The sequence below is a fragment of the Solanum tuberosum genome, unplaced genomic scaffold (genome assembly GCF_000226075.1).
Source record: "Solanum tuberosum cultivar DM 1-3 516 R44 unplaced genomic scaffold, SolTub_3.0 scf00371, whole genome shotgun sequence".
Classification (NCBI taxonomy): domain Eukaryota; kingdom Viridiplantae; phylum Streptophyta; class Magnoliopsida; order Solanales; family Solanaceae; genus Solanum; species Solanum tuberosum.
In genome coordinates, this window is record NW_006239294.1 from 170,422 (window position 1) to 195,843 (window position 25,422).

Below are 25,422 nucleotides of genomic sequence, written 5' to 3' on the forward strand. Positions count from 1 at the left end.
TTAAAATAATATAGCTATAGTATACTTTATTTATATTTTATGGTTATATTTAATTAATAAATAGCAAATACAATTTAACACGCTTCTCTCTTTCCTACTCCCATTTTTTCAGCTTTCATTCATTATCCCAAATCAAATCTTTATCCTCAAATCACAAACATTACTCCTAAATCAACTTCACCTCTTCAAAGTATCCACAAAATCAGTCTCTTCGCCCGGATCCTTTCAATCAGTGACATTGCTTGATTTTCGGAGTTTTATTTGTTGTTTCCGGATCCTTTCATTCAGCGACATTGCTTGATTTTCGGAGTTTTATTTGTTGTTTAGATCCTACAGGTTTCTTCAAATTCTTATTTTTTTCTATTTTTTTTCTTTGAAAGTCTTATATAGCTATACGTTTATATTTATTTCTAGTGTTGAAGTTGAAGGTTGTTTTCAATATTGCAATGTCGGAAACAAATACTCCAAGGAGGATCACAAGAGGTACATATTATCCCGATAATTGCATGGTGGGAATACCCTCGTTTGATTTGTGTATAACTCAAATGCAATCACAAAACACGCTTCTCTCTTTCCTACTCCCATTTTTTCAGCTTTCATTCATTATCCCAAATCAAATCTTTATCCTCAAATCACAAACATTACTCCTAAATCAACTTCACCTCTTCAAAGTATCCACAAAATCAGTCTCTTCGCCCGGATCCTTTCAATCAGTGACATTGCTTGATTTTCGGAGTTTTATTTGTTGTTTAGATCCTACAGGTTTCTTCAAATTCTTATTTTTTTCTATTTTTTTTCTTTGAAAGTCTTATATAGCTATACGTTTATATTTATTTCTAGTGTTGAAGTTGAAGGTTGTTTTCAATATTGCAATGTCGGAAACAAATACTCCAAGGAGGATCACAAGAGGTACATACTATCCCGATAATTGCATGGTTGGAATATCCTCGTTTGATTTGTGTATAACTCAAATGCAATCACAAATTTCAAGCTCCATTGTTGCGATGGAGATAGAGAAGAAATCGCCATTGTTGCGATGAAGATAGAGAAGAAATCGAAATTTCTTAATATCCCTATAACATTGGATTTGAATGATGAATTAGTAAGTCCGGGTTCTTCTAAAAGGAAAGAAGGGTCAACAATGAAAGTGGATGAAACAAAAATTCACAAGAGGAGGAAAGTCAAACATGTTGTTTCGGGCATGATTGGAAATCATGTAGTTAATGAAGAACAAGAAGAAATGAGTGAAGAAGAACTAGAGTTATGTATATTTTTTAATTTTTTTGGGATGTAGAATAAATGTATACATATATACTTGCAGTGTACTGTAATTCGAACAAGAAAGGTTAGGTGGAGGATATACAATTTGAAACTGGAGTATCGAGAACAAGAAAGGTTAGGTGCCTTTGTAATATTTTATCTTGGTTTCTTCGCTCATATTAATTTTTTGAGCTTAGTGGTAATGTTTATGTATATGCTAACCTCCTCAAACCCCACTTGTAGGACTTTAGTGGGGATGTTGTTATTATAGCTCTGCATGAATATGAATACTGAAGTGCTTCTTTTAACTGAACATGTAATCTTCTTTTGATATGAGCATTAGAAATTGCAAGTAATCTGGATGTAGGATTATAGTTAGTGTTCAACTTGTAATGTATTCAACTTGCATGCAATGTTTATTGGTGCAACCATTTTGCATTATGTTCTGGCACATAAGATTTTTTCTGGTGCATAGTTTTACATAGTAAATACATTTTAATAGAGCCTGGATTATTTTTTATTGTGTCATTTATATGTGATTTAGGAGATCCTTATTTTGCTAAGTTGATGTATGTGGGAGTACAACAATCTCATTAATGCAACTACTCGCGAAACATTAATGTACTTGTACATGTGATTGTTGTCTAGCATGTTTTTCAATGGCTTTTCGTGTATGTTGCCAGTTGTAACCTGTAAGCAATATCATTCTAATGTACAGTAAGTCGAACAAGAAAGGTTATGTGGAGGATATACCTTCCAATGTAATATACTATGGCATACCTTTAGTGTGGCATACTTTCACACATTGAATGCCTTCTAGTGTATTTGGGGTTATGTTGTCATTCTGTTTTTTGAAAATGATTGTAGTTAAATGGTAGTTTACTGAATATGTGGCTACTTTTCAGATTATTTTTTGCATCAAATTTATTTTGTGTCAGTGCATCTTCTATTTGAATGTGTTGCCTTGTATGTATGCATAGAATTGGCTGTTGATATGAATTTGGGTATTCATCTGATATCAAACAAGAATTGGTTCTACTCTCTGTCTTATGATAAACAACTTCTGAATGATGAGGTAAAAATATGAATATATACGTAAAAGGTATTGTTCCTGTTTATAAGATGTGCACATACATTTATTGATTATTATTTTTTTGACGATTTTCTGAATCTTCATCGTCTTCTCATTTTCACTGGCGATCTCACAGTCGATTCCTTACCTATCAATGACTATGACAACCTATCGAAAAAAGAAAACCCGTCCGCAACGAATCATAAATGCGCGCAATGCAATCATACCTTTGGAAGCACCGATCTACTCAAGAAACACTATCAGTCCTGCCACAAGAGTATTCCAGTTCAAGAGCAGCGCCTCATTTGTCCGACTTGTGGCAATTTCTACCGGTGTAGCGCTATTCTCGAGTCGCATGGTAGGTTCTTTGGACACAAATTAAATATCGATCTTAAAGTTTCTGAACATGCATGACAATCTACTGATTTATTATATAGTTTTGTTGTTGTAAATGAGACTCTGTATCTATCAGTGGCGTACCCACCTAAGGAGTGTCCTTTCGCCGTCAAATTTTGGTTTAATAAATATATATACAAGTATTGACCCTTCTTTGACACAAGTTAAAATTGTAGTATAGTGATTAATTGTTGTGAAAATTCTTTGAGGTTGTGTGTTCTTGCCCTATTAATCTCATAATTATATTTTTACTACTCATAATTATATTTTTACTACAACCATTGACACTCCTTAATGATAATCCAAGATCCTCTACGGATATATATTACAATTTTGTTGTGATTATAATTATAGGTATATATTACAATATTATTGTTTAATTTAAATATTGAGACATGGGGGTTAACAAATGTAAATATCGCTTAGAAACATTCAACTTTGACATTTATGTTTAAGTTTTTCCCTTGGATAAGTCTTCATAAAATTATATGTGCAAGTATAATTTGATATGATATATTTTAGGAATTAATAAAACTTTAGGCTCAATTTGGAAGAAGTAAAAAAATGATCCTTTGTCAACAAAAGTAAGAATAACGGGAACAAGTGTTTTCTCTTTTACTTTTCGATAATTCAATAAATATACTCCGATAAATAGGCATTATTATGAAGTTTAAAATTTCACAAATAAAATTTCATAAAATGACAAGGAAACTTACAAAAATATACTGTATCAAGAAACTATTTACCATTTATAGTAACAATTTTTTTTATTTGATCACTTTTTAATACATTTTTAATATATATATATTATAAAGAACAATTTATAAAACACATATAATACATGTTTTATTGATGTATAATACATGTATCACACATTTTAATACACTTATGATATAATGTGTCAATTTCTTACCAAATAAGCATAATATATTTTAAAACAATTATAATACATGTATATTGCATACATACTTCAATTGTAATACATATTGCAGATTTATCATAGTATTAATATGTATTACTATGAATGATAATAAATAAAAAGTATCACTATAATTAATAATTATTTATTAAAATGCACTCATCCAAGTAATTTTTTCAAATAACAATGACTATTTTCAAATGAAAATTACATGACCCATGTTTAAGCCTATTGGGCCGAGTTCCCGAAGGCCCTGAAGGATGCATCAGCATTCAGCAACCATTACGGCCCATTAGAGGTCCAAATTATAAATTTCTTTTGCACCCTCTTAACCACTCTTGTTATTTTTGAAAAACTATCTAATTACATAAATATTTCTATCATATTTATTAATTTTTCTTATAGTTTGAAATAATTACATATTATCTCACTAATTAATAATTTCATACCAGATTTCAAGTTGCATCTACCTAGATACATATTTTTTGCTAGCAGATACGTTTAAATAAGGAGAGAGGCGAGCGAGAACAGGAAGGGAGGTAGCGAACGAGATTTGTCATACACGCGAATCCACTTGAATACAATATATATAGAACAAATTATACCTAATTTTGACCCCATGTATTCGAGATACATGTATCTGAATGTATCAAATACATGTATCCGAAGTCCAAAATGTGGTAAGATTTGTAATATTGCAAACTAACATGTATCTAAATAATTAACTCCTAAACTGGTGGAATTTCTGTAAGTTACCTTATTTTTGAAAAACTACCTAATTACACAAACATTTCTATCATATTTATTAATTCTCCCCATCGTTTGAAATAATTACATATTGTCTCAATCTCACTAATTAATAATTTCATACCAGATTTCAAGTCAGACTCATCTAAATATATGTGTTTTGCTACCAGATACGCTGAAATAGGAAGATGCATGTGAGATCTCTGTCTATGTATCCCAGATACATGTGAATCACACTAGATACATGTATTTGAGATACCAGATATACGAGTGAGATAGGAGAGTGGCGAGCAAGATAGGAGGGAGAGCGACGAGATTTGTCTGTGCATTCAAGATACATGCAAATCCACTTGGATACAGTATATCTATAACAAATTACACTTAATTTTAACCCCTTATATCCGAGATACTTGTTTTCGAACGCACCGAATGCATGTATCCGAAGTCCTATTCTTCATTCATTTCCTAACCAGGAGAGAAGTACAAATAACCATTTTTAGGATCTTTGTTTAAAAAATAATTGAAAAATATAATTAAAAAAATAAAAATTTAGCCGTTCTAGAATTAATTTCAAATATGTGAAATTGAAGTTGAAATTGGTTAGTTTAAAATTAAAAAAAATTCAAATTGTCAGATTTGAAGTTGGTGTGAATATCAAAAAGAAATATATCTGAGCTAGAATTATAGCTTCAAATCACCATCATATAAATTCCAAAACATCTTATCATCAATTAGGCATGAATGAGAGTTTGAGAGTATTAAATGGCATTAAATTGATGTACGATTTATTGTGTTCGAAATTTGATTCAAATACCTTCAAATTGACGGAGGTATTAATCCACCACATAAGGCTCTCTAAAGACTCCATAAATCAACGACCAAAATTGAGTTAGATCATTTTATATATAAAAGGTCACAATAACCTTTAGTTATGAACTTATGATAAACTATTATATATGTTCTTTTAAAAATTAGAGAATAACTAAAAATAGCCCATGTATATTATAGAAATGAGTAATTTATTTGATTTACCTAAAAAGAGGTTGAGGTAAATAAATAATGAGGCACCCATTCATCTTTAGCATAAAATAGAAAAATCACTTAAATTAGCATTTCAAATGATTTTAAAATTTGAAAATTATGTTGCCTACAAATTGTATTATCATTCGAAATTGTTACATGTTTTTTTTTAAAATAAATAAATAATAACTACCAATGTAATATATTTTCAAAAAAAATTAGCTCACCTTTAGATATGTATAATTGACTTGAAATCAGAATAAATATCTTATAGAAAATTGGCTAGTTTAACTCAAATTTCAATTTTGACGATAATAAAAACAACAAGAAGGATTAAGATTATTTCGGACTCAACAAAAAGAATATTTGATGAAAAAAAGACAGGTTTTGAATATTAATAGAAGAGCTAAACGAGAAAAATAGAGTTATGAAAGTTTAAATTTTATATATTAGAATTGCATAAATTCTTTTATTATTGAAAAAAAAAATTGAGGGCTATTTGACATTTTGAATAAACATGTAATGATACAATTTATTTTTTATCGTTAATTTAAGATTATGGGATTTATTATTCCCTCAAAAGGGAAAGAGAATATTGTTTTCCAAACTCAAAACATTAAGAGGGTTGAGTGAGATTTACTCGTTCGATTCAATATAGTTATTTATATCTCGATTTCTAAAAATAGTTATCTCAAATTATTTGACATTTCAGATATTCAAAGTAAAATTAATTAAGTTTTCCCACTTGTAATAATTGTTTTCTAAGGACCACAAACACCTCAATTATGGGGTGATGTTATGATTGTTTAAAGAGAAAATTTAAATATCAATGACGGATAAAATAGTTAGAAATCCTGCATAATTAATGTTTTCTAAGGATTATATAAATAAAATCACGACATATAATTTGAGACGGACGGCATATATCATAATAGATCGTGCATAATTGCATCAAAATCGAATTAACTAAATGCATGACAAATAATTGGAAACATAATGAATGTGTTCCAATTATTATTTTTTTACTTTGATTAGATAATTTGGGGGTAGTCATTATATTTAATTTTTAAAAATGGTACATTGAAAAAGATTTAATTAATTGTATTAATCGAAATAAATCTAACTCATTAGAATCTCTAAGTTTCCTTTTGTAGACTATGTTATTAGGTTATCTAAATGGCTATAAAATCTTAATAATTGAACTTGATTTACACCTCATAAGTTCTGAAATCTCCATATTATAAAGTACTAAAAATAATATCATGTTGAATATTTTTCTTGATTTTGATCATTAATATTGAGATTTTCTTAGCCCTTTTGAATTTTAGTATACATTAGGCATCATTCCCAATACCAAAAAATACATAAAAAATGGCTGAAAAATGTCTCTTAATGACATCTCTAGCAATTCTTGTTTGTCATCCAAGTTCTACTATTAGATGTTTCAAGCCAAAGCCAACTTCAACTAATTCTCCAAAAAAAGAAAAAAATCAAGACAAAGGGATATCAAAATCAAAAAAGGGGTTGGTGTTTAATTCTTGTACCAATATTTGTGACTCTCCGAGATTTAATGTGCACAGACCGCTTAAGCTGTTAGACGAGATTCCTGAAGGGAATCCTTTAAAAACCATAGTGGAAGATATTTTTCGATTTGAATGGAAGCATGAAGTAGGATACAAAATTGAAAAAATCTTGAAAGTGAACCATAGTGAAAAGGTTATTGAAAATTTTGAAGAATGCAAGAAAATGTCGATGAATTCAAAATCCATGAGAAGTTCGAGTAAAAAGAGAGTAGAGAGAGTTTTCTACCATGGTGCAACGATTACTTGTTCGTTAGGCCTTGACAAGTCGACAAGAATTTGTAACAAGAAAACATGTGGTGTATGCAAAATCATAGTACAAAATTGTAGATTAATTCATGAGGAAACTAATTGGATTGAATCATTTTCTACTAGTTGCTGGAGTGCACATAGAAAAATTATGAAGCAATTTGGAGATGGAATCTCAAAGAAAGCTATTATAGTTTCAAGAGTGATTGCAAAATGCAAAGAAGATAACAAGGGAGAAGTAAATATTTTGAATCCAAGGGCTATATTACCTTGTTTTGTTATCATATATAGTTTATCTTAATATATAGACCAAAAGTATGCCACGTGAATTTCAACCTATGTTGCTCAGACTAGTCAAAAATATTGATTGGCATGTGCAAGATCCTCCAAAACTAGAGAACTTTTAGAAGATCGAACATGCATAAATTTCAATTATTTCCTTCATTTTAGAACTTAGTAGTTTTTTTTTTCTTTCCATAGTGTTTACTTTATGCAACTCAGTATGTGTATGGCTATTAGTTACACAACCAGAAAATAAATATGACAAATATCACTTTCTATATAAAAAGTTAAACTGTACACCTATAACTGACCCGAGGAATATCTCAATCAGAAACAGTTTATCTACCTTCACAGGTTAGGTATAAAGTTGTGTACACACCACCCTCCCCCGACCCCACTTGTGAGGTTTCACGGAGTACGTAGTTGTTGTTGAATTTCTGTTGCAGCAACAACTGATATGCTCCTTGACCAGTGTCTCAATAAAAATATATAAAAACTGTTGCATCAATTCTTATCACCGAGGGAAAACTTACCTAACAAAGACGCATTCAATTCTAATACAGAATTGAAATTTCAAAAACTAATAATGCCCTTAGATGCCCCTTTGTAATCCCAACGTAGTCTTTCTTTTGATCAGCATCGGCTAAAAGAACGAAAACTAGGCCAATTGATCTTCCAAGAAATAATACAGCTATTGGGATCATTGTTCATCTGTAAGATGATACTGCAAAAAGAAAGTTTAGTTATAACCAGAGCTTGTGGCAACAATTTTAGATGTGTAGTTGCGAGTAATGCCACTCACCTGAAAGGTGAAGAAATTTCCCATATGATAAATATTTGTCTTCACAATATCGATCACGCAGTCATGTTTCTTGAAATGAGTTTGTCTCCAAGCAATGTAACTTTCCAGCAATCCACTTGTAGCATAAATACAGAAAGCTTTTTTGGTACAACTGCAATTCAGATAAGCAATAAGATGAGAGAAGGCAGTAAAAAAACAAGAACTGGAGTTATGCATTCTTTCCCCATCCCTTTCTCCTCTTGGCATAAATTGACAAGGGAAAGATAAGCTAGGTTACTTGGACTCTTCAAAAATGGCGCCGAGTGCGTGATGGATCCGACACGGCAGGCAGCATTTTGGAGAGTCCAAGCAACATAGAAGAGAAGTAGTTTTTCTTAGCTTGGTTCAAGGTTTTCACATAAGAAGTCGATTATAGGTTCCTGCTCCAAATCATGTATAATAGACACTCTTGAGGATGTAAGAAGAATAGCACAGAAACAGTCGATCACCTGCTCCTTTACTGTGCAGTGGCTAAGGTCCTATGGAATATGTTCTGATGCATTTTTGGCTTACAATGGGTCATGCCACATAATGTGAAAGAAGACTACGCAAGCTGGAATACATGGAGTTGATAAGTCCATCAAGAAAGTCTGATCCCTGGAGTTACTTTTTGGTGTTAATAGATTGAAAGGAACCGTAGTCCGATGTTTTGATGGGATCTCAACTCCAAGCCACTCTCTTAAAGCTAGATGTTTACTTATGCTGTTCAGTTGGGTTAATTTAACCCCTGTATTTGGCAGTGAACTATTTCTTGACCTTGTTAGCTCTCTAGTACTAGTTTGAAGATTGTAAAGGAGCTAACAACTTTTGCTTATACTCTCTGTGAGCCCTTTTGTCTATTCTGTAATTTTGCATCTGCTTGATGCTTTTTAATGAAATACCTTTCTTCATCCAAAAAAAAAAAGACAATAATTGGATTTATAGACTTAGTTACCAAGCCTCTGAAAATTAATATACATAATAAGAACCAGCTAATCAATACAATATCTTACAGAATATACACCAAATTACCAACAAGGTGCATCAAATAGAAGTTCAGGTCGCAATGACAGCATGGGTGACTACTCACAGCTTAATGGAAAGTGGAAGAACTAAAATTAGTTGAAATAAGGATAAGGTTGGACAGAGTATTTACCAAATGAGCCTACACTGAGGTGCGATTCCCAGAAGGAGAGTCGGAATGGATTACTCTTCCCAAAGATTTCTTTCAGAACAATAGCAAAACGGCTAGGGTGCCAATTTCTTTTGGATTCAAAATGAAATACAATATTTTTAAGCTAAGGATGTGAATGGCACAAGTAGAAATGAAAACTAACAAAACTTGAAAATACTGCCTCAATTGGTAGTATGATTCATTGCTCATCAAGGTGAGTGGCCCAACCGAAAAGCGCTCAACCAAGAATGCAAAAGAAAAATAAAGAGAAGATAGAAGCAAGCAAGCGTCAAAATATGTTCTACTCCGGTATCAACCCTACTGAAAGTAGACTGTAATGGACATATATTTGCTACGTATATGTATGTCATATTGTAGCCAACGAAATCTAAGTTGAACAGGACAAACCTTGGAATTTGTTGTCTTCTGAGATTATTCCAAATGTTTCTATGGTCTCACGAATCATGATACCACGTACACCAACTAAGCCTGCTATTTTGCACTGAACAACTGCAAGAAATAAATGTCACAATTTTTCAGAAACAAAGAATTATATTATCTGTGAGCATGTGCCACTGTACAAGAGTTAAACAGCGAAAATTTTCTCTATCAAAGTTCTATTATTCAGGCTTTAGATAAAGAGAACTGCTTATCCTAATTTAGATCAACCACAAAGAATGCTTAGATCCTTGTAAAACATTAGTGACAGGACCGAATCAGCGAGTAACAATATAGCATTTCCTTGTTATAGTTTTGAAAGGTCTACCTAAAAGAGTTAAAGAGGAGGAGATGTGACTTATACTTCACCTAGAATAAGTGCACCATGTAAGTCTGCATTAAGAAGACATTGTGATAACTGATTTTTCCTGCAAGACCAATATTGTAGGTGAGAGAGACATACAAGTCAATTGTTTATCAGAATCACTAGAGGAAAGGCCTATTTTAGAAAAAACTAAACCATAACAAAAGTGATGAAACAAAACACCAACCCAATATTCTTTAGGAGTTTTGTCACATAGTTTTTCCACCTATCATGCATTGGCTTGAAGATGTCATAGCTGCAGAACAAGCCATAGAGAGTTTTCAGAACAAGAGATGATCCAGGCAACACCAGAAAGTGAATACATAACTTTGCTGCTCAAATCAATACCCCATATTAAATTAAAAAGGAAAAAAGAACCAGGCGGGGGGACCAACCTATAAAAGAACCAACCAATATAAGAACAAGGAATAAGGTCAAGCGCACATCGGATGCATATATAAAAGTGAAAGGAGATAATATCCATGAGGTATCATCAATGGTAAGTATCTAGGAATATTTGGCTATATGTGACCCCAGAGTACGCAAGCCCCCAAAAAAAAATAAGCTTTCACTGCTGAACAAGGTGAAGCATCTAAAAAGTAACCCTGTTCCTAGAATCCTAGATGAACAACATAGCTAAAAATCAAATAAGTAGACAGATGAATTCAATCATTTGGAAATTGAATTTTATGCAGCAGAACCACACTGTGTAAGATATCCATTTTGGGCTTTGACTTTCTAGATTAGCAATATATACCATTAACAACATAAGGGAGAAGAAATAGCAGCCTATTCATCTTTTGTCCTCCCAAGGATAACTGTGCAGATAATTACCACATCAGATCAAATGATATGGAGGCTGATAGATTTTTTAGATCATTACACAGTATGCATTATTGCAACTCCTTGTAAATACTCACAGCACTTTCTGGTTACTGGTAACTGGTCATTCAATAAAATACCTTCCACGATTAAAAAAATAATAATAACCACAGCAGATAGAGGACAACCGATATCACATGCCACATGAGATTAATGTAGCAGTTGATCTCTTAATCAAGACCATCGCATGAAAAGGTCATCTTACTGATTCACACCAACTTCATTTTAGACGAAAAAAATGCGTGAATTATTCTTAGAAGATGACCTTTCCATGTGATGGCTCTTAATTAAGAGATTTTACGAAAATCTTTACAATATCAAAACAAATAAGTAATCACACCACAATTGAATCTACTAATTACCATGAGACTTCAACATTCAACTTCCAACATAGTTAGACTCATCTAGTCAAACAGAAGAAAAGACAAACTGCAGTGTACTGTAGCAAGTTTAAAAACTACACATGATTCCTCACTGAGAGGGGCAGAAAGTTTTAAAAAGGCAATCTAAAACATCTTTACTCAAAAAGTAGATGGAACTCACTTATGGTACTCTTGAGGCAAATCAAATGATCCAAACTTCTTATGTTGCCTTATGGACATGTGTCTTTTAGATCTCTTCGACTGTCTCTGCAAAGCCCGACTACGAGCTCCAGTAGCAATGCTGCTTTTTTGCACAACACTATCAAGAAGAATCCAGTTATCAACTTTCACATTTTTTGACCCCTGCATATATTTCTGAGCTGAATCACCATGTTGGAGAAGATCGTGCAAAATATCGTTAGCAATCATGTTTTTACCAGAAATCTGCAACAAACAAACAGGATGAGTAATGAAGAAGCGACTAACTAATAGTACGCATCCTTGAAACATCATATTGATCATGTTTATTCTTACCTCAGTGGTAATTTTCAGAAGATTATCGTCTACTGAATGGGTTATCTGAAGGTATGCTGGATTATTCAGTTCAACATCTATGTGGTAGGACGAAATTTAGCATCCTGAATTAGTCTCATGTATACCTTTCTATGGATAAAATGCAAGAGAAGCATACAGAGGAAACATTGTACCTTGAGCAGATGTATGGCCAGAAAAAGATATATAGCCTACAAATAAACCATGAAAATGTTTGGATGAGATAAATCAATAAGGGTTCATTTTATTTTTATTTTTGGAGGATGAAATCAAGAGGGATCACATTAAAATGTCTAACTAACATTCCCTGGAAAACGCCAACTGTTACACTGCTTTTGGATGCCAAAAGTTTACAGATAAATCAAAGAGAATATCAGAAAAAAATTCATGGTTTAGCACTGATTTCAGAACCCTAACAGGGATGTCAATATCAGAAATGATGATGCAACCATATGTTGACAATCAGATTGCAGATTTGATGGTTGAGTTGGCGAGAAGTCAAGATAAAGAAATTGGTGATGGAATTATTGAAGTTGTTTTCATGGCTAAGTCAGTTCTAGAACAAGCGGAGAAATTGTTAGAACGTGGTATTCACCCTATTTGAATCACGGAAGGATATGAATTGGCTTCAAGTATAGCAGTTGAGCATTCGGGGAATATTGCACAGAAATTTGAATTTGGTGAATATTCAAACTTGCAGAACTACTTTGTCATCTAAGAGAGTGAACAGATGCAAGCATAGACATGACTGAGTATGCTGGATTAAAGAACTACTTTGTGATTAAAGAATCTATAAATCACAATAACTTAAGATATCCTTTGAAAAAGTTGTAGCCAAATCAAAAACGGTTTCATATAGCAATAGTGCCAATTATTGAAACAGTGGAAGGCCAGAAACCAGTTTTTTAGCCTATGTCATATAAAGACAGTCAATCACGGTTACAGTTAAACCTAGAGCGCCCCCGCCCCCCAAAAAAAAAAAACCTCAACTTTACTTCCCTCCAATTAACCAAAACACATTAGCTGCTACTTTAAAGTTGAAATTCGTTTAAGAAGACATAAAATTGGAACATAATTCCACCCAAAGTGCAGATCAAGCAGTAATATAAAATCCAGGCATAAAATACAATATTAGTCGAATTCTATTATTAATATAGACAGCATGAATATAGAGGATTCCTTGAATTCAGGAGTGGAGCCAGGTAGAAGCAAGGGGTTTATTCAACAGAAAATTACCCCATATATACAAACAAGGCCCCTTGGCCTAATTCTTCATTTAGAACCCTTTAATGAAAATTTTGGCTCCACCACAGTTGTTAAATTGATAAATACTATTAAAAGAAGGAACCTTTTTTGGATGACGGAGCTGAGGAAGTAGTAGTTGATTTGAGCGGCGAAGGCGAAGAATTGATACTCTGGGAAGTGACTCCAATGTTATTTTCAGCTAGAGTTTTTGTTGTAGTAACAGCTACTCTCTTGTTCTTGTGCTGCTGTTGATGAATTTCAGCTTTTGCTTGAGCAAATCTTCGCTCTAATGCCTCCATTGTTCGTTTCTTTTGTTGTTCAGCCATTGTTTCATTCGCCATTGTTGTGCTTCCCTCTCCAACCTACTGTTGACGCTGCTGTCGTTTGATTGCTGTATTGTATTTGTCGTGTATGCTGATGGATGTTGGGTTTGGGTCGATTGGGAAATAAAAGTGGGCTGAATTGGGTTGGAATTTTTTTTTTTTTTTTTTTTTTTATACAATAGTAAACTATTAATTCAAATTAAATGTCATAATCACAGTTTGATTTAATTGTACCCGTAGTAAACTGTTGTTTTTTCGCCTCTCTCTCTGATGAATCTCGCTCACCACTCTCGGCAGTCTCTCCTTCAACTCTCTCACTTTTATACAAACGCAAATTTATAAAATGTGTTTGTGTTTGTATAAAGCGAAAGAAAATTGTATATATACATATATTTTCGTTCCCCTCTTCCAGATCTTGCTCGACACTCTCCCAGATTTCGCTCGCCACTCTCACTCGCCTCTCTCACTTTATACAAACACAAATGTATACATTGTGTTTATGTTTGTATAAAGCGAGAGAAAATTGTATATACAAATACAAATACAAATATTTGTGTTTGATATATGTGAAGGGTCAAAATTGGAGGAATAAATTGGACTGAAGAAAAAGAGAAATAGCCCTAATATAGATTGTAGAGGGTCAAAATTGGGTGTTAACAGATATATGGAGAGATAATTATGCTATTAATCAAACTTAATAAATGTGTTGAAATCCTTTAAATTACTAGTAATACATAAAAACTCATGATATCAACAATAACATCTCTCACTATACAATAAAATATATGTAAACCAGAAATATACAATAAAAATATTAATAATACATAATAGACATTATTTTTTTAACTTTTACTTTTTGGTGATGTTAGTATTTTTAAACTTTATTTTTAATGGTAGAAGATGTGATTCTTCTGCAATGGTCGGTTAGGATTGAATAGGAAAGAGAGTATATTTTACGTTACGTTAGCCACACGATATGAGAAAAGCAAACCTCACATGCGCCTCACTACTTCTTGAGGGTTGGTTTAGAAAGTCACGTGCTAATTGATGTAATTATTAAGATAGTAATTATTAACTTAGTAATTATATTATCTATTAGTTGCATTGAATTATTTGCTTGTTTAGTGTAATTATAAATGTACTGTTTGATTGCACAAATATAATCATAAGGTTATATTAAATTTGAAAAATAAAAATTAATTATCTAAAATTAAAAATCTATATTAAATAAATAAGGGACTTTATAAATGATATTAAATTAAATATTTAAGATATATATTGTCTTTTAAAATATATTAATGAACAAACATATGTTCTTAATTAACTAATATTATAAAAAAATAATTAGTATATATTTTCAAATTAGTATATTTATTAAATTAATAATCAAACCTAAAAGTACAAGATTTTTATGAATAATATAAAATACATGTTTTGCAAAAAGATTAATGTTATAATATAATGTTGTAAATTATGAAAATATTTGACGAAAAGATAATCTATCAAATCTAACTAAAAAAAAAAGAATTGTAACGTGAAACATCAAATCAATACTACTAAAACAAATGAAATGGAAATATAACATAAGTTCTAAATTCAAAATAAAAAATTTAATATAATACTCATATGTCAAATTTCAACATAACCTACATAAATATTTAAATGAAAATAAAAATGTAAATCTATAACCTTATTCAACAATGAATTCTACACTAGTTTAAAAACTTAATACTAACAAAATTATATAATGAAAAAAATAAACATAGAATAAATCAATAAAATAGATAATACGAAGAATTGCATGGAATCACAAAAAGTAAAGATTGAGAATGAGAAGGAAATGAAATATAAATAATATAATATAAAAAATATTTGTAGAAACTTTTAGAATAATAAAAGTTAAAATTATATTAAAATAATTGAAATAAAAATAAATTAAAACAACAAAAATAAAAATAGAAATAAAAGTAAGAAATTAAAAAGTAATTACACATGTAATTATCAACAATTCACAGCCTCTCCTTGAGATTTTAAGAGTTTAACAATGTCTGTCATTTATACTCAATTACATGTTGATCAAGTAATTACATAGCCAACCAAACATGCTAGACAATGTAATTACACCAAATCTAATTACCATAATGACTTTCCAAACAAGCCAATACAATTCTATCTCATAGTACGAATAATCTCATCATATTGAATGTGTAATTTTTGATTGTCGATCGAGGAGATGAATTATTGAAAATGAAATTTATGTTGGTGAAAGTAATAGTTATCAACTATAAATAGTTTAAAAATTGACAAGAATAATAATATCAACTATAAATTTTATTTATATATGAAACACAAATTTAATAGATATGAAACGCGGATTTTTTTTATATTTTTTATAGAATATAAACTTATATGTTAATTGTATATTTAAAAACTGAAAAATCATAATATGAAATTTCTATATCAATTTTTTTTGTATTTGGCATATGATACGTAGTCATAATTTGAAATCAACGTTGAATATGTGATTTGAAATTACGAGATTTCAATTTTTTGTAAATTTAAAACTTGATCCATAAAATTATAGTATTTTTTAATAAATAAATAAATCATTTTTTAATAATTCTTTTAAAAGCAAAAAAAAAAAAAAAAAAGCGGTAAAACAAAAGTAAAAAGAAAAATAACTAAAAAAAGAGAATGGGCCCCCACAGAATTATTGTACATTAATTAATTACTGTCACATACTTGTTACTACTAAGGGCCCGTTTGGCCATAGATTTCCCAAATAATATTTGGGGGAAAATTTGGCAAATAGTGTTTGTCCATACAATTTGCCATTATTTGGCAAATATTTTTGGCAAATATCCCAAATTCCCAAATACTAGTTTTTTCTAGTATTTGGGCCAAATCTCATTATTTGGGATCTTTTGAAAATTGAAATTTTACACCAAACTTTTATCTTTTACAAAAACACCCTCTATAGTAGTTGTTTGCGTTGTATTACATAATTTTTTACGTGAACACCAAAATAGTGATGAAATATTCAGTGAATATGAAGTGATGATATGGTTGTTGATGAAAATGATGAACAATCGGCTCAAGGTAACAAAGTCATGTGCTTTGTCTACTTCACGATGTATGAAATGATGTTTGTTGCACTCACTCCAAACTACCACATTGCTCTAGTGGCATGGAAACTACTTGTTATTTGTTGCAACGAAGATCCAATTGACTTGTAATACAAAATTATGGTTAGTTTTGATAGTTTTTAAAACTTATGGGTATAAATCATATTTTTCTAAAAAGTGAAATATATTTCACAAATACTATGGCCAAACACATGATGAAATTTCACCCAAATTTTCACCCAAATAATATTTGCCAAGAATATTTGGAAATCTATGGCCAAACGCTAGCTAAGTGAGCAGATCACTATCTCCTTTATACAATATTCTCTCTCCACTGTCCCTTTTCCGGCCACCGTGCACCGCCACTCTCCTCCGCGAAGTCCCCGGAACACAGCGGCTATCTTCCTTCATTTCTCACTCTATCAGTAAAATCCTACTTATAGTTTTACTAACACTAAAATAGATAGTCAACAGTTACCGGAAAACTCGAATTTTATGTTCATATTTGCTTCGTAATGTGTGTTTGTAAGTGTAGACAGCTCAACTGAAAACTCTTGTAGCTGGTGGAATCTATAGGTGAAGCACGTGTGATGAAGCATTTAGGTGAAAAAACGATGAACTACAGCTAATCAACTAGATATTTTTTTTTTTTCTAATCAACTAGATATATATTGAGAGATAAGACATACGATGGCGGATGTTGCAGTTGCGAAGTCATGGAGAGACGAGCTAGCGAGTTTAGTGGAGGATAGTGGGATAAGGTTTGCCGGAGATGCTGTAGAAATCTCTGCTCCGACGTATTCTACGCCGGCGTTTGAGGAGAAGAGATCGGTGTATGAGTCGCCGGCGATTGAGGAGGTTGTAGCGGAGCCGGAGAGTTTTAAGGACCAAATCGAAGGTTTCGCGAAGGCCTGGGGAGAAATGTTGCTGGAATTGATGAGAGGTTGTAGAGATGTGGTGCAACAAAGCTTGTTGACTGAGGAATCTTACATTGTGCAGAAAACTAAGGGTCCTTTAGCTGAAGCTTCCAGGAGGTTGAGTGTTTTGAACGAGTTTTTGCCGGAAGATCGTGATCCAGTGCATGCTTGGCCGGTGATTTTCTTCGTCTTCATCCTCGCCCTGTCCGGTAAATTTTTGCTTTCTGTTAGTACTTTGAGAATTTCTACTTTAGCATTGGCATCATGTAGACTCTGTAAACATACATTTTGAATTTTGAATTTTGAATTTCGAAGTGTGAGGTTTTAGTTACTGTAGTAGTCAAAATACTCGTCACCTTTGATTACCTTTTGTGGATTTTATCCATGTTTGGTTGATTAACTTCTCATACAAGTTGTGATTGTAGAGCTGAAATTCTTTATTAGCATTCGGCTCCACATAGAAATGGAAGAATAGGAAAACTACTCTCTGTTTAGCGGGAAATCTTAGTAGCTCAGTTGATTGTCCGACTATCTTAGTAGCTCAGTTTGTTTATGTTTTAAAAAAGACTCCTTGTTTGGCACTATTACTATAACGGGAATCATACTTTTCTGTTGCTACAGTTCTAAAACAAAATTTAAAATTTTTCTGATCTTTAGAATATTGTATTTTGTAGTACTTATTGTATGGTTTCTGAATATGTGAATTTTGAAAATTTAAGAAATCCAATTTTAAAAAAAGTAGATGAGTTACCTTCCTGCTCCAACCATTCCATTCTTTTGAAGACGATGGAGTAAAGAAATTTAAAGGCTTTAACTACTTTAGATCTCTTGAAATTTTCAAATCTAGCATTATCTTTGACGAAGAAGAAGCTTTAGAAATGTTTCCTCTCTTTATTTGTGGGATCCATTGTAATATTATTAGTCACTTTGGGATCCTTTGCAACATTTTAGGCTCTATTACTATATTCCCGGGATCTTAATTATACTTCCTTCCTTTTTCCTTGTGGTTCATGATTCTCTTGGTTTCTCTTTTGATAATTGGTGACATCTGCAGCATTGAGTGTAAATAGTAAACAAGAAACCTCAGGCAAGCCAGTGAAAGAAGTGCACATACATCCTCCTAGTGCTACTCGTATACTGCTTCCAGACGGCAGACATATGGCATACCAGGAGATAGGAGTTCCATCAAACAAAGCTAGATATTCTGTAATTGCTCCACATGGCTTCCTCTCTTCTCGACTTGGAGGTAGGGACTTGCTGTATAGCTAGTACAACAACAACAACAACAACAACAATGGTTGATGTTAACTAGTTTGTTCTATATGGTTTTTTGTGATAGGTATACCTGGAGTGAAAGTATCACTTCTTGAAGAGTTTGGCATTCGTTTGGTAACTTATGACCTTCCAGGTTTTGGAGAGAGTGATTCACACCCTGAGCGGAACCTTAACTCATCTGCTCTGGACATGCAATACTTGGCTGATGCCTTAGGAGTTAATAGTAAATTCTGGGTTTTGGGCTACTCAAGTGGAGCAATACATGCTTGGGCTGCAATGAAATTTATATCTGACCGAGTTGCTGGTATGTTCATTCTCCCATTTTATTGTTAACTCTTCTCTACTAAACCATGAAGGCTATTTTTCTCTTTTGGCATGAATGGAGTGTCAAAGTTCAAGTAGAATGGCATGGTAATATGCAATTAAGTCAGTTCACCACAATCAACAATTGGTGATCTCTTAAAATAGGAGAGATAAAAGGAACATCTCTTGGATGACTCACACTGTAATGCAATAGCTTACTTGGTTGTTGGATCGTCTGATAAAACATCACCCTCTAATTGATCACATAAACCTTACTCATCAAATTTCTGATGATTTTATCATCCTGTTACAGGTGTAGCTATGTTTTCCCCATTTATCAACCCATATGAATCAAGCATGACCAAAGAAGAGACGAGAGAAACTTGGAACAAGTGGACAAGGAAAAGGAAATTGACATACTACTTAGCTCGAAGATCTCCAAAATTTCTTGATTACTTCTATCACCGGACATTTCTATCTGGAAAGCATGGTCAAATTGATAAATACATGTCTCTGTCGCTGGGACAAAAGGTAGATATTTTTATACAGAAGAAATTGAAAACCCTGCATGCAAATAATGTGAAATTTGAGTAAGTGGATTTCAGCTATAAATTTTCAATGTTGGATCCCCCTACCCCCTCCGGTCCTCCAGAGGTGGTCTTATCAGTGATTATGGAATGCAAATGTTACTTGTGCACCTCTCAGAAACAAGAAAAAGGGAGTCCACAATGTATTCATTCTTATATTTTCAGTTTGGATTGCCTGTAGTAAGTGACCTGCACTAACTAAAAACTTAAAAAGATTTCATTCCAAAATATAATTCTTTTTTTTTTTTTTTTAAAAGTGAACACTTTGCATCATTACGAAAGCAGTCAAGTTCTTCCTCTTTTTTTGTTTTGTTTTGTTTTGTTTTGTTCTGTGTGTGATAGATGTAGCAGAGAATTGTAAATTCAGCCCCTACCTGGAGAACCTCAATTCCCCAACTAGTTGGATTGAGACTGATTTGATTGTATTTGTGAGAGATGCAGAAAAGAGACATGGTTACTTCTCTCTGTCTTCTGCTTGCAATGTCTTCAGTAACATTTTAATTATCTTTGCCATGTATTATCTTGTGTTCTCAGGATAAAGCGCTGATCAGAGAACCAGCCTTTGAAGAGTTTTGGCACAGGGATGTTGAGGAATCAATACGTCAGGGCAGCACTAAGCCATTTATAGAGGAAGCTTCACTTCAGGTGTCAAATTGGGGGTTTAACCTTGTGGATCTTCAAGTGCAAGAAAAGTGTTCTGGTAAAGGGATTCTATCATGGCTTAAGTTTGGTTATGGTCAAGTGAGGTGCGAATTGACTGGATTTCTAGGACCAGTTCACATATGGCAGGTTTGCGAACATTCAAATCTTATTTTTTCGGTTTCATCTGCTTTCTCCGTTTCTTCCTGCATTGAGTTTCTTTAGAACGTTGTATGTGCAAAGATAGGATTGTCTCCACTGTGTAGTACACATTTCATCAGCATTTGAATTATGAACAGGGATTGGATGATCAGGTTGTACCACACCAAATGACCGACTATGTAGCTAGAATTCTGCCAAGAGTGGTGGTGCACAAGCTTCCTGATGAGGGCCACTTTTCCTATTTCTTCTTCTGTGACGAATGCCATAGACAAATGTTCCTGACCATTTTCGGAAGCCCTCAGGGGCTTCTTGAAGAGAGCATTGAAGCTCCAACGGAAGAAGATGGAGAACAGGAAGCTGCAAATCTCAATTTGGCAGCAGAATGAGCAGAAAAGGTTTCGTCATCACTAACTACTGATGTATATACCATACGAATGCTCCGTTTCTCCAGGAGCACAAAAGATCAGATGTACGAGCAGTCCTAATGGGCTCCAAATATTTTTCTTTTTTTTGTTTTGGGTGGATAGTGCTTTTCGGATTTCACTACGAATTGTAACAGAAGTGAGTAACAGTTGATCACAGGAATCTCTTCTTTTTTTTTCCCCTAAGAGGGCATATCTTTGCCTTGTTTGTTACAAGTTTCTGTGTTTGATGACTAATTTGACAGAAAGTTGATCTTAACATCTCCAGTGATGCTTATTTTCTAAATTTCTGATGTAAATTTCATTGTATCAGCGAAGTTTTAACTAAGAAAATACTTTTTCTTGAGACGAGGTTCTATTGGAAACAACCTCTCCTCTCGTTAGGTAGGAACAAGGTCTGCGTACCCCACTCTCCTCAGATCCAACCCGTGGAACTATTTGGGTATGTTGTTGTTAGAATTAAAAATATTAGAGAATGAGTAATACACAAAGGAACATAATTTGATTCCTTGCTGATCTTGTCAAAGATTACTGGGTGCTGGCAACTGGTCTTCAAAACCACATAATTCAGATTTTGGAAGCATACACATTTCTGGTTCTGTTAGTAATATTACTGCAATTCCTCAGCCCCCTTACCTATACAAATGGAGTGAAATGCCACATGACGACAACGACAGCGTCTGGAGAGGATGGTGTGTAAGCAGAGCCCTCCACCTACCCAAAATGCCACATGAATAGAGAGAATTCATATAATCGACTTCTCAAGCTTGCTTAGAATTAAAACAAACTAGTTGTAACTTGTACATCTTTTTCATTTAGAAGAATTATAATGTATTCTCAATGTTCTAGTGTCTAATTTTTTGCCTAAAGACTCTTGGATTTGGAATGTCTAAGCACCAGCAAAAATTTCGTGTAGCCTAGAACGCGGATCCATTGCTCTTTGTCTGCCCAAGTAAAGTGTCTTTCGCCTCGTTTATTTTAGAAGCAAGGTAGTGACTACCTCCTGCATCTGGATGGTTAGCTACCATCACCTTCCTATGTGCTTCCCTCACTTTATCTGCTTCAGTGCTTTCCCTGTTGAAGATATTGATGTCAATATAATGAAATCCAGAAAGGAAAACAGACGAGAAAGACTACTCGTCCTGCTGTTCTTATATATCGAATATCATTATACTATACAAACACCAACAAATAATAGCGTTAGACCAAAAGTCAAGAACGCCAAAAATGTGGTGCAAACCTAACAGGTTCAAGGATAGCGTTATGTAGTTTACCTCCATAAAATTGAGGCGAATAGTACTAACTGTACCTTCAGAGAAAGTGGATTTGATAGTGAAGTACTACAATCAGACTAACACGTTCACAATGTAGAACGAAGGATTTTTCAGAATATAGAAATTTTGGTTGTTTAAAGAATAGAGATTGTATTCATATAATGACTTAACCTATGTAGCAACAACATACCCAACATGATTCCCACACGTGGGGTCTAGGGAGGTTAAGGAGACTGTTTCTTATAGACCTTCGACTCAAGGAGATAGATTTAACTTGAGTAGTACTTTAAAACATCTCATATAGGAATTGCAGCAACGCGTTAACATTAATGAGAGAACAGACCTGACTCCAAGAATCAGAGCTGCTTCCCTTCTGTTCATTGTAGGCTGAAAACCTCCTTCATAAAACTTGCGCATTCTCGCAGTGGGAGGTCTGGCCTTAAATGCTTGCCATGCCTGGACTCCATACCTTGAAGCATATGCAGCAGCGGCTATAGCCATTCCTGCTACTAATGGCGCGACCTGAAGCACAATTTAGAATTATGTAAATTTCGAGTGTAAACAAGACAAAGTACCCTTCTCCACTTAAATACCAGACTATGAGGCTTTTATCTGAGGCGAGGTACGGTGCCTAATGTATGGAGCTATCTCAAAACCGTTTTTCCCAATAATATTCCCATTTGAACAATGACTCAAGAATGTACAAAGAGGCAACCAATCAGATGGAGATGCCTTTTATCCTGCATCGGTACAAGACCCTCTATACTAGATTTAGCTAATTCGGGTGCAGATGGGGATTCCCTCAAAAAAGCAATCAATTAGAATCAAGATAAACAAAAAGGAAATAGTGAATCAAAATCTAGATAGATCCCTATCTTTATCTCTTCTATCCACGGAGCTCAAGAAGCCGGTCTGTTCCAAATAGTTTAGAGCGATCCCTACATTGCCACTTCCAAGAGGTTTTTTCAAAGGAAAAGGTAAACCGTGATACCATAAATGGAATCCGGGGAAAGTGGTGTGTACGCAAACCTTACCTACCGTGGGTAAGGTAGAAAGGTTGTTTTTGATAAGACCCCTTGGCTTTAAATACAAATATTTTCGGAGCTTTATTACCATAACTGGAAGGATAAAGGTTCCCATAAGAATGAAGTGCATAGACAACAAACACAAAAGATTAAAGATGCATAAAAACCCAATACTCACATAATAGAAGAAACCAAAGGTTTTTACAAAGAGACTTGATGACAAAAATGATACCTTGGATCGAAAATAGCAAATAAGACAAGGACATGAAATAAATATGCATAGGCAACATCATCACACAAAGCAATTTCCCAACTCAAGTTCATAGCATAACCATTTTAAGCAACAATCTCAAATCAAAGAATCAAAAGTTTGAAACTTTATGCCCCAGGGCATGCGTAGCTCAATTGGCAGAGGTTGAGGGATTTGCGGCTGAGATCCCAAGTTCTAGCCCTATAACTAACTAACTAACTAACAACAACAACAACAAAATACCTAGTGTGTCCCAAAAGTGGAGTTCGGGGAGAGTGGTATGTACACAACCTTATCCCTACCTTGTGAAATTAAAGAGGCTAATTCCGATAAATCCTCAACTCAAGTAAACAACAACAAGAAAATGCCTAGTGAAATACTACAAGTGGGTCTGGGAAGGGTAAAGTGAACACAGACCTTACCACTACCTAGAGGTGGTCGTTTCCAAAAGACCCTCGACACAAGAGCAACAAACATCAGCTCAAGTAAAGCATATCAAAATCAAGTATCGAGCCTAGGGGCAGGCCGAGTATCCTCGAGTTACAAAGGCTGCAGTTGGTCATAACTCATAAGGGTTGGTCTCAGACAAATTTTCTTGAAATAAAAGAAGAAAAGTTCAAATCTCTATGATCAGAACCAGCAAATAACAACCCCCAAAAAGTACAAAAGCATAGAACAAACACAGATGATTAAAGATTCATAAATTCCCAGTATCAACTATTGAAGGTAAACAAAACAGACAATTGCTAAGTTTTTTTCACAATTTAATAAGAGTTTAAAGAAGTAAAAATTATGATTCTTTTTCCACAAAAATAGTCCTAAATTAATAGAAGAAAAAGAGTTCTCACCATTTTTTCTGATGGTTCTTCACCTAAGAGCTTGAATATAACGAAGATGAGATTTAGACCAATTGAGAATCCATTGATGGGTTTTTTTTTTCAAATTTATAAGTTTTTTTTTTGTTGGGTCGCACTTTTTCTTGTTAGGGTTATTGCTCAGTCCATTTTTATTTGTTCCGTTCATTTTTATTTGTTCATTTTGTATCTTGCACGTGCGTTATTCCGCAAGTAAAAGTGAACATATGAGGTATTATCAAGTCACTCGAGAAGATTGTATATTTTATTATAATATTCATATTAATTAATGTATGTTCTTAAATAATAGGAAATAATTTGGAGAATAAGTAATTAATATTAAGAGTAAAGTAATTTTATTTTTGAAGTTACAAATAAAAATAAAAAATTATTTTTGAAATATTAGATAAATAAAAATAAATGGAAAAAGTATTACTAAGTCATTTGAGAAGACCATTTATAGTAAAGTCTCTTTGGAATTTGTGATCTTGAGGTTACATAAAATTTTACATGTTGTCACATATAAAGGTGATTTAATGATATAAAAATTTCTTTTTAAGTTATTGTGTATCTAATTTGAACTCATTCCGTGGTGTTAAACTCTTCTTCTTTTCCAATAAAAGTTACTTTTCGTTTTATTTTATGTGGCACTTTTCAGAGATTCAAACAAGTCTATTTTTTATTGTAAGTTTTTCATAGACCTTTTAAACATTTTGAATTATCATTATTATGATTTATAGTACATTTTACTTAGTTTACAAATATATAAATTTCATTTAAAAAAATTTGAAGATTCCATGCGCAAATTGTTAGCCAAATTTAAATTGATTGACTCTCGAAAAATGAAAAGTCTCACATAAATTGGGATAGAAAAAGTATATATATTATATTTTCTCCATTTTAA

General features: G+C 33.0%; 3 protein-coding genes across 5 annotated transcripts; 1 reads left to right on the plus strand and 2 right to left on the minus strand.

Moving 5' to 3' along the window:
* Window positions 1–7,782: 7,782 nt before the first annotated feature.
* LOC102584232 (uncharacterized) lies at window positions 7,783–13,795 on the minus strand. 2 transcript variants are annotated; one of them, XM_006361721.2, is made up of 9 exons: window positions 13,466–13,792; window positions 12,273–12,308; window positions 12,100–12,176; window positions 11,747–12,009; window positions 10,509–10,577; window positions 10,327–10,385; window positions 9,928–10,029; window positions 8,328–8,478; window positions 7,783–8,249 (listed from the first exon to the last, which is right to left on the minus strand). In XM_006361721.2, exons 1-8 carry the CDS (start codon window positions 13,701–13,703, stop codon window positions 8,381–8,383), a joined length of 942 nt encoding a protein of 313 aa, XP_006361783.1. In that variant the 5' UTR covers window positions 13,704–13,792; the 3' UTR covers window positions 7,783–8,249; window positions 8,328–8,380. The 2 variants fall into 2 exon arrangements, with proteins under 2 accessions (XP_006361783.1, XP_015170963.1); XM_015315477.1 differs by lacking the exon at window positions 7,783–8,249 and adding an exon at window positions 8,929–9,251 and having other exon boundaries at window positions 8,393–8,478; window positions 13,466–13,795.
* Window positions 13,796–17,113: 3,318 nt separating this feature from the next.
* LOC102584571 (uncharacterized) lies at window positions 17,114–21,401 on the plus strand. 2 transcript variants are annotated; one of them, XM_015315479.1, is made up of 7 exons: window positions 17,114–17,413; window positions 17,517–17,936; window positions 18,782–18,973; window positions 19,067–19,306; window positions 19,619–19,836; window positions 20,427–20,681; window positions 20,831–21,401. In XM_015315479.1, the coding sequence occupies exons 1-7, from the start codon at window positions 17,401–17,403 to the stop codon at window positions 21,077–21,079; spliced, it is 1,587 nt and encodes a 528-aa protein (XP_015170965.1). In that variant the 5' UTR covers window positions 17,114–17,400; the 3' UTR covers window positions 21,080–21,401. The 2 variants fall into 2 exon arrangements, with proteins under 2 accessions (XP_015170965.1, XP_006361784.1); XM_006361722.2 differs by having other exon boundaries at window positions 17,114–17,936.
* A 458-nt stretch (window positions 21,402–21,859) lies between these two features.
* On the minus strand, window positions 21,860–24,618 carry LOC102584893 (mitochondrial import inner membrane translocase subunit TIM14-2). The gene is made up of 3 exons (XM_006361723.2): window positions 24,513–24,618; window positions 22,733–22,911; window positions 21,860–22,189 (listed from the first exon to the last, which is right to left on the minus strand). Exons 1-3 carry the CDS (start codon window positions 24,513–24,515, stop codon window positions 22,033–22,035), a joined length of 339 nt encoding a protein of 112 aa, XP_006361785.1. The 5' UTR covers window positions 24,516–24,618; the 3' UTR covers window positions 21,860–22,032.
* Between the last annotated feature and the right edge of the window lie 804 nt (window positions 24,619–25,422).

Excerpts from the sequence above, each read along its gene's own strand:
- LOC102584232 (XM_006361721.2), bottom strand. The coding sequence starts at position 13,703 with ATGGCGAATGAAACAATGGCTGAACAACAAAAGAAACGAACAATGGAG. Across the intron at positions 12,177-12,272 it reads TGGCCATACATCTGCTCAAG|ATGTTGAACTGAATAATCCA; the intron begins GTACAATGTTTC and ends CCTACCACATAG. Across the intron at positions 10,578-11,746 it reads TTGCCTCAAGAGTACCATAA|CTATGACATCTTCAAGCCAA; the intron begins GTGAGTTCCATC and ends CTTGTTCTGCAG.
- LOC102584571 (XM_006361722.2), top strand. The coding sequence starts at position 17,501 with ATGGCGGATGTTGCAGTTGCGAAGTCATGGAGAGACGAGCTAGCGAGT. Across the intron at positions 18,974-19,066 it reads CCTCTCTTCTCGACTTGGAG|GTATACCTGGAGTGAAAGTA; the intron begins GTAGGGACTTGC and ends TTTTTGTGATAG. Across the intron at positions 20,682-20,830 it reads GACCAGTTCACATATGGCAG|GGATTGGATGATCAGGTTGT; the intron begins GTTTGCGAACAT and ends AATTATGAACAG.
- LOC102584893 (XM_006361723.2), bottom strand. Across the intron at positions 22,190-22,732 it reads GCTCTGATTCTTGGAGTCAG|GGAAAGCACTGAAGCAGATA; the intron begins GTCTGTTCTCTC and ends TATCTTCAACAG.